This window comes from Paralichthys olivaceus, chromosome 3, assembly GCF_024713975.1.
Source record: "Paralichthys olivaceus isolate ysfri-2021 chromosome 3, ASM2471397v2, whole genome shotgun sequence".
NCBI classification, from domain to species: Eukaryota; Metazoa; Chordata; class Actinopteri; order Pleuronectiformes; family Paralichthyidae; genus Paralichthys; species Paralichthys olivaceus.
Window position 1 is genome coordinate 6,824,436 of NC_091095.1, and position 9,271 is coordinate 6,833,706.

Genomic DNA, 9,271 nt, shown 5'->3' on the forward strand with positions numbered 1-9,271 from the left:
CAACCATAAACTTTAACCTGACCCTGACCATTACCCCTTAAAAATCCTTGTTGTGGAGGGGACATAGTGGTAGACATAAATGCATATTTATAAACCAGAGACATACTGGTGTTGGAGGTCTTTCTTCTATCTCACCTTCGGCATACCCCTGCTGCATGTGTTCCAGGTGTTGGTGAACGTTGCGATGAACTGATATGGTTGGGTTTTTTTTTTTACTTTGACAACGAGCTAATTTTATCCAGGATCAAGCAGGAACATATTTGGGATGTCCAGGCCTTTTTCCTGTAAAACCAACTTTGTGGGGGGTAAAAAAAAGATGCGGTTCTGCGTCTCTACTGTCTTTTGTTGTTTCTGCTGGAGCATTGGACCCACAACCCTAACCCTACCCAGTAAGAGCACAAACTTCCAAGAGGTTTGCCAAGTTTACACGTGATTCATCAGGGGCTATGGCACTATTGTGTATCACAACCAACCCTGAACATGAAATCCATCCTCACCATCACCACTTTGACTGTGTACAAATTTAAATATACTTCTTTTACAATGAAGCATAGTTACTTAAGTTACAGTATATGTCAGAACCAGTCCATGAAGGTGGAAGGCTGACCTCTAGTGTTTAAAAAAAGACGTCAGAGAGCCGACCTGGTGTCAACCTGTCAGCCAGCCAAGAGAAGTGATTCAATGATCCATCTACAGGTACACAATTCTGTGCACCCATACAGACAATGACCCTCTCCCACGCAAGTGTTCACCTATTTCCCTTTTGCTTTAAGGCTTTTAAGGAGTGACTCCTCTTGGAGAGATTGTCAGTTGTTGATGTGGGCCTGCACATGTGTGGTTTTAGGGCGAGCAAGAATACATCAGTTTGTTCTGTGGACATGCCATCATGTGAGTTCAGTCATTTTCCTCCAGGACACACCAGTCTCTAATGGGGAACTTACATGATTTATAGTTGTTTTTCTCTATGTGTGCTTGTCAGTGTAAATACTTGTCTATCTGTTTATAATGCACCAGTAACTGGTTAACATTTATTTTCATATGTACAATATGTAGTTATATCACCTATTCCTTATATATTGCCTTTGCCCCTTTGTTATAAATAGATCAACAGTGAGATGTATGGCACAGCTAATACTGGACCCTAAGCTGAAGTTGACGGATAATTTTAGAATGGGAGTTTCTAAATAAACTGCTGAATTCTATTTTAAGTAAACTGAGGGATTGAGAGAAATGAAACATCAGCTGACAAAGTGGAGGCAGACTCTGTGCCTGAATAAAACAGGCTGCTAATCCCGTAAGCCAATAAATGCAGGACGCAGGACAGAAGTCAAACTTAGTTGCATTAGCTGTCCGAGACGACATTGTGCTGGGGAACATCGACTTTTCCTATTGGCACTGCAGTGATTGCACACATTGGAACAGCTTACTTAAGAGCAGCTTATAATAAGGTGTTGGTGAAGAATGAGGTGTGACTGAGGTGTTTCTTATAAAACCACATTTAAATTCATAAGATTTGTATCTGGACCTGCACCAAATGACCCAATCTCCTAAATCTCCACGAATTATTCTTTGAGGAAGATAATCAAAATTTAGAAAAATCTTGCAATGTTGAAATGAAAACTTGTAGATAACTTTCCAACAGCTCCACCTTGACAACATGAAACTACTGCTATTCTATTGAATACACCAGAAATACTACTGATATCATAAAGGGGCTTATTTTGCATTTTTGAAAAACTTTTATTTATAATATTTTGAGTAGATTGTTTTGCTGATACCAGTTAGATTTTGAATGCTGAACTTCTGTAAGTACCTGTAAAATGTTAGACTCTCAAAAACATTTTTACGTATTTGCGAACATAATAAACGTCTCAACCTAACTTAAGGAAAATCACAGTTTAAGATGAGAGAGGAGTTTACAGTATGAAAATAATCAAGAGTCACATGATAAAGCATCACTAGACATTTTTCACCCGTAGCTATGGTGGTGATTTGTGCTTTGAAAGGGTCCCAGTCATGTGTTTATTGTCGTGCCTGGAAAATCTTTGAAATTCTAACAAGAGCGTTTTATTTAAAAGTTCATCTTGGGGATATATGGGCTTGTTTTAGTTAACTCTTTATATGCTGTGTATAATCATGAAGTGCAGCACAACAAGTCTTATGCTCTGCTTTTGAATAGACAAGGCTCTTATTGAAAAATAAACTTTTCCCAGCTTTGAAAAAAAGAGGTGTTCTGTTCTCGCTCTGCCTCTCTCTCCTCTCTCTCTCTCTCTCTCTCCCTCTCCCTGTCATTACCTTCCTCTCTCGCTCTTCATTGTGAGTAGCCGGGCCTTTATCAAGAGTAGAGGCTTCTAATTCCTGAGGTGAAATCCTCTTAGGATCTGTGCTCTATTTCTGTTTGGTCTATAGGGTCCTTTTGGAAATCTCCATTAGACACAAGCTCATTGGCTGGAAAAGACACACGCATGCACACAAAAACACACACCATCCAGCAACAGATAGCTCAGTGTCGACCAGAGCAAGGTTAGCTACTCATACGAAGGGACGACTTCACTGTGACTGGGGAGGTAAGAATTATTCATTTCTCTTATTCTCAAACATAAGGTCGTAAAAAGATCTAATCATTTTGAACGAAAGTTTCAAAGGAAATAAGATGTTTAATATTGAAATGATGTGACAGAAGATAAGTTAGTCTCTATACGTTTTCACACACATTCAAGTCTGATTCTGGGGGCCATTTTGATTTCCCATGTGTATCATTTAATATTGACACTATGTTATAACATGAAGGATCAAATAAAACGTTTTTGCAGCGTCTGTTACGTTCTTGTTTTAAAGCAAAGGCTCCAGCAAAGAACAAGAACAAGGAATTCTTTCTGTCTGTGCTGAATTTAGTCATGGGTCTGTATCTAACTGAAAGTCAGCTGTTCACTCACGGGCATGAAAAATAACAGAGACATTTGTACTTCATTTGCTCATAGTATAAGACTAAGCACAGCACTTGTGGATTTGGGGGTTGTGGAGGTTGTAGAGGTCACAGAGATCATCAGACCAGATCAGCATCGTGACTACACGCAAAAGGGAAGACGACACTAATTGAAACAGGGCTATTTAATCCAATGAGATACTGGCTCGGCATACGACGCACTAGTTACTGGTCCAGTGACCAAAGATACTGACATTACATATAGAAGATAAATACATTCACATTTAGATCTTCATTCACCTTTTACACCAGTTTTTCCATGCATTAATTACACATAACTTAATCAAACTTTTATCAGTCAATCTTTATTATTATTATTATTATTATTTGCTGTCTTGCGTATGATTTGGCTATAAACTTTACCAGTAAACAGTAACTGAGGGTTCACGGCAAATTAGATAGATCTCTTGCAGTGCACTAATCCTCTTAGACTGCATTAATTTAATTAGATATCATGGGACTCACTTGGTATCTAGCAACTCTGTCACAGTACAAAGACCTAAATCTGAACCTACGCTATTGTCTGCCTGAGAACAACGGAAATCGGATGTCCAATTCCTTTAACTCATTCTCACTTTTGTCTCACAGGTAGCTAACCAGAAAAAATGTCTGACAGGCTGAATGATTTGGATGCGAATGTGACCCACACAGGTGAGAAGACGCTTTTCTTTCAAATATCTCACAGCAACACAACTGGGTTTCTGTTGTCTGTGCTCCTTGGTCAGATCTTTTATCATATATTGGCCATTCAGGAGTGATTTGTACCTTAAGTCAAAATGTGTTTATGAAAAGATATTTTTATGAGGACAAAAGCACTGTTCACAGAGTAAACAGCTCTGAAGAACCTTAGCAGAGCTGAATACAGATCTAATCTGTTTAACTGATGCTTTAATCTTCTTTTTCTTACGCAACACTGGTTAGTGAACTTCTAAGAAGGTTGAGATGATGCTTTAATCTCCACGTCACAACAGGACACTCAGCTTGAAGTCAAATATACCTCTCTGACCAATGTGTTTCTTAGGAGTAAAGTTTAAGAACATGGTTTTCTGAAACTACAACAAGTAACCGACTACATGTCTTCATGTTTCCCTTTTTTACTTGCCTCAATTAGTCTTTACCATGAATTACCAAATCGTTTGAGATATAAACTAATGCTAAAACAAATTCACAAAGTGCTAATTTAGTATTGTATATTAGAAGAATAAGATTACAATGATGAGGAGCTTATGAAAATAAAAAGGGATGAAAGATTTTTTGGAAATGACTTTCAATTAATAAGCAAATTGATTTTTCTTCTCTATAGGTCCAAAAGGAGTCATCAATGACTGGAGGAGGTTTAAGCTGGAAAGTATGGACCAGGACAACTTGCCACCTGCGAAAAGGGAACTGCTCAGACAGATGTCATCTCCTCACAAGGGAAGAGACGACTCCAGATCAAACATCAACCGCAAGGTAGAGCAAAGATACAGTAGACTTTTACTATGAAGAGGAACAAATACTCTTTGACTGACTTACACTGACAGTGACTTTGTCTGCAGTGCAGTGCTCGTACAGATTCATACAAAAGGAAGGTGACTATTGGTCTTATTCTATTTTTATTTTTTCAGATGAGTGTCCAAGAGTATGAGCTGCTTAAGGAGGAGGATGAAGGCTGTCTAAAGAAATACAGACGGAGGTGCATGCAGGAGATGCACGATAAGCTCAGCTTTGGGCCCAGGTTTGAAGGTGTGCATGACCTGGACAGTGGAGAGGCCTTCCTGGAGGTCATCGAAAAGGAGCATCACACCACAGTGGTGGTTGTCCACATCTACAAAGTCGGGGTCAAAGGTTGTGAGGAGCTCAACAACTGCCTCGACTGCCTGGCCACCGAGTACCCCACTGTGAAGTTCTGCAGGATCGATGCTGTTGAGTCCGGTGCTGCCGAGCGGTTCTCAGATGATGTTTTGCCTACGCTGCTGGTTTACAAGGCGGGAGAACTACTGGGGAACTTCCTGGCCTGCATGCAGCACCTAAACGAGGAGTTCTTCGCCACTGATGTGGAGGCTTTCCTCAACAGCTACGGCCTGTTGCCAGAGAAAGAGATGCCTGGTGCGGAAGATGAAGAGGAAAACAATGTAGAATAAACAATGAGTTTTGGCTGCGGAGGAGGAGGAAAGGAAACTGTCTGGGATAGAGAGCTATGACAGACAAGTTATTATCTCTGCTAGTTTAAAAGACTGTATATAAAAATGAACGACATGACTGTTCCCAAAAAGGGAAGCCAAACCATTTAGATTGCCACCTGGTGGCTGCAGTGCAGGTCAGCAATCTCGCATCCTCCATGTCAGCAGATGGGACAAGGACCAAATTAAAAAGTAAAAGTAAACATGAAATACATTTTTCTCTAAAATGGTTTCTGTAATTTCAGGTTGTTTTTATCACAGACCAACTGGTCAATTAGTCATGAGCCTTTAGCAGCTAGACCTCGTTACCGCGATTCCACCCCTGATGCTATTGCACAGACTCTGGCTCCATATGTGCAAGATGGCAGCGTTCATATTTGGGATATTCTGGCAGAAGTGGAGACGTATCGTTCATCTTCATATACAGTCTATTACTCACTGGTTTTTAGGGCTGTCCTTTAAAGGAGACATTTTACATCCAGTTGGTGCTCTCAAATGTGGGTGTGGATAAGTTGAGGAGGTACAGGTTTTGTTTTTAAAGAAATACAGTATATCACAAATCCCCCTCATCACCCCAAAAAACAAACCAGCTGTAACTATAACAGAGATGTTTTATGTTTTATTTTGTAACGTTAGGAAACATTGCCTGCTGTATTTACTTGTAAAAAATGTTTCATGGACTTTTTTGTAGCGTTTGATTGGATCTGTACACAAGTTATTTACAAATCCAGAATCCGTACAAAGTGACAGTGTACTCATGTGATAGAATGTTTAAACATATGTATACTTAAGGTTTTTGCCAAAGTTTTAAGAAATCAGAGGTTAATAGAACAGGGACTCGTAGGAGTGAAGGAGCCGAAACATCTGGAAACACTTTCTGGAAACACATCTTCCAGCTGTTCGGTCCAACATAACCTACACTAGCTTCCTCAGCCAATGTGGAAAAAAAATATCAATGAGCCTCTGTTATTTTAACATCATCAGAGAGTGAAGAGTTCAATAGACAAATGAAAACATAAGTTTTCTTAGTGTGGTGTGACTCAGCAACAATTCATTGACGCAGCACAACGGTCAATATTGTTGTAAGGATGATTACTATTTAAAACTGTGTACTGGAATATGATGAATCATAGCCTAATATACATGTTGTCCACAATAGAAGAAGAATAAAATTATACAAAACAGATCAGTGTTGCATTGCATTTACTTCATTTACTAGAAGATCTGCTGATTGCTCCAATAAAACCTCAACTTGTCCTTTTATTTCCCCCCATAAGGAGATTATTTTTATTTTCAATATTTTCATTGATTGTTCAGACAACAATTTATGGATCTTGATGAAAAAAAATCAGGCATGTTTAGGGGACTAATATTTATGATAAGAATAAGGATCTGGATCTAGAGTGTTTAGATGTAGTTTCATAAGGGGACTGTTGGGCCTTGGCGAAGGGATACACTCTACACTCTACACTCTAAACTAGAATGGCACATTTTAGTTTTTTGCTTAGTTTTTTATGTGAATTAAACCAACAAAATCTCATGTGTTAATCAGATTGAGATCACTTTAACCACATTTTTGTCTATGGGCCTAAACAGGTGTAAAAGCACTCAGTCAATAATTAACACTAAAAGTAAGTAGTCTCTACCACTTAATTATCCTCATCTCCCCTTTCACCCCAGTGAGCTGCAGGCCTTCTTGAACCACAACATAAAAGTCAGCTCAGATTTTTTAAGTTAAGACTTGTAGCACTAATCCATAATTTGATATGTCATAAATTAAGTTCTGTAGAAACGGCCAAACACATTACCACACGATCACAAACACCGCTATGGAAATTACTGAGCTATTCAGGTGCTGGTAGGTAGACTTTGTTTTATGTGCCTTATCCTCGATCAACACGCATTATCACCATCATTATCTTCCGATGGTCTCAGATGACGGAGGCCCCACTATCTACATTTCACCATCACCACCAGCATCCAGGTCCAGATGTGGAGATCTTTCACAACACATATGTCTTCATTAGCCTGAATATATGTATGCAATGGAAATAAGGTTCAAAACATTGTATGAATCTCGAGCCTTCAATTGCTTTTATTTTGCATTTCTCTTCTTTCGCCTCTGTGTATTCCAAACACAAACACCAAAACTGCAAACATTCACACATGCAGAGCTTCATACCATCGCAGAGGACTTCCCTCCTCTCTCCTGCTGAAGCAAGCTGTCACATGTTGACTAACCTCAACTGTTGTGGAATAGACTTGACTCCCCTGTGACCCCAGTGGGCTGCAGGCATGCCAAAAATCACAACATAAAAGCTGGTTCAGATTTTAAAGTCAAGACTTGCGGCGCTAATCCACAATTTGATATGTCATGAATTAAATTAATTTCTGTAGAAACGGTCCAAAACAGATTACCACACAAACACAGCCACCGCTACAGGGAACAGATGCTCATCATTGGCTCTTACTAATTCTTACGAAGGTATGTGAACTTTGCCATATTACTTATCAACCTTGTCTTTTTTTTAATAAAGTATTCAATCTCTTGAAAGTATACTGTTTGTTGAAGCCAGTTCTCCTACATGATAAATGTTGTTGTAGCAGCAGCAGTGTTTCCGAAAGGCTCAGTTTTATGGACTTTAAAAGTTTCTTGTTGGAGTAGTGCAAACACCAGGCGAACATGTAGTCTTAATACAGATGTTGGATTGAGTAATTGTACACTTTTCTAGATCCATTGACAAACAGGGTTATAATCATCCTGACTGTTAGATAATATGGGATCACACACACTGTGCCAGCTTTATACCTTTTCAAATGCAACTCTGAACATGTTTTAAGGTGATTACTTAATGGTTTCATATAAATAAGCCCCAATAATTTCTGACATATTGCCTGCAAAGGAGGCTCTTGACTTCTAATTAATCCAAAGTCAAAAGAGAGTGAATTGTGATACACTAACATATTTCTCTAAGGATATACATGTGTTTGTGTTTCCACAGTACCGCATCTGGCATGGCTTGCATTGCCTCTAGCAGGCAACACCTCGTTTTCACACGGTAGCGTGTCTAAGATTTATCAAAACATTTTTCTGAGACCTCCCACAAGAGCCTTTTGAGCAGCAAGAAGTTTTCACGAGGTGCCCAAACACGACCCGTGAGCCCAGCACAATGTGAGAAAGTGACAGCCGGCGTTTTAACCCCTCGCACAGTGCATGCGTGCCACTGCTGGCACACAAAGTTCACACTGACTTAAGAAGCCTCCACATAGGAAAATGCCTCTGAGCTGCAGCCACACATCATGTATATAATGTACATGTGGCATTATTCCAATATTATTCCAGCAGAGACCGTGAGGGTTCAGCAAGTTCAACTGAGGCCACTGAGAAGATTCACAGACAGTATGACTCATCTGTAAACTCAATAATAATAAACAGCTCATAGTTGTATATGTGTATTTTACACAATATTCTGCAGAACTTATTTAAAGATACTGAGCAACAGTTTCTAATTTTGGGGGTGTTTTGAGCTTTTTAACCAGCAAAGCTGCCCCAGAAAATGCAGTGAAGTTGCTTCTTGGAACCGGCCCCAGCTCTTGATCTGACTCATCCCTCCCCTCAAACAAATGTTTACCTCAGTGTTTACCCCTTGTGATGGCCACCTGATCCCACCCCCGCTTCTGACGTTTTGATTCCGCTTTCCTCGTTTACACTGCCGCGCTAATTGGAAAACTTTTGTACTTTATGTGTTTGGACTCTAGGAAAGCTCGGCTGCAATGCTCTAGTTCACCCACACAATCAAAAGTCCACTGAGGTGATGTCATAACATGGCAGTGGAAACCTGTGTTGAGGTGCTATGGCCCCTCTGACCATATTTGGACTGCCGGTGTAAGGGGAGTGGGAGCAATAAGTGTCTGTCAATCTAAATCTAGGTTTATTTTAATCCCTTTGTGTGGATTTTTGTGAGATAATGGGACTCACTATTTTCCGTGATGAAATGATGATGTCAATGTTATTGTTTTAAGTATTTACCCCTTACGAGATTTAACTCGCACGCACGTTGACAAAACAAACTGCTACTGAATGGAAAGACTGGAGATGATGTAACCATGATAAACACAGAGC

General features: G+C 39.7%; 1 protein-coding gene across 1 annotated transcript; it reads left to right on the forward strand.

Annotated features, from left to right (window-relative positions):
* Positions 1–2,428: 2,428 nt before the first annotated feature.
* On the forward strand, positions 2,429–5,249 carry pdcb (phosducin b). Its single transcript, XM_020098589.2, has 4 exons — positions 2,429–2,567; positions 3,575–3,637; positions 4,290–4,438; positions 4,594–5,249. The coding sequence occupies exons 2-4, from the start codon at positions 3,592–3,594 to the stop codon at positions 5,107–5,109; spliced, it is 711 nt and encodes a 236-aa protein (XP_019954148.1). The 5' UTR covers positions 2,429–2,567; positions 3,575–3,591; the 3' UTR covers positions 5,110–5,249.
* The last annotated feature ends 4,022 nt before the right edge of the window (positions 5,250–9,271 follow it).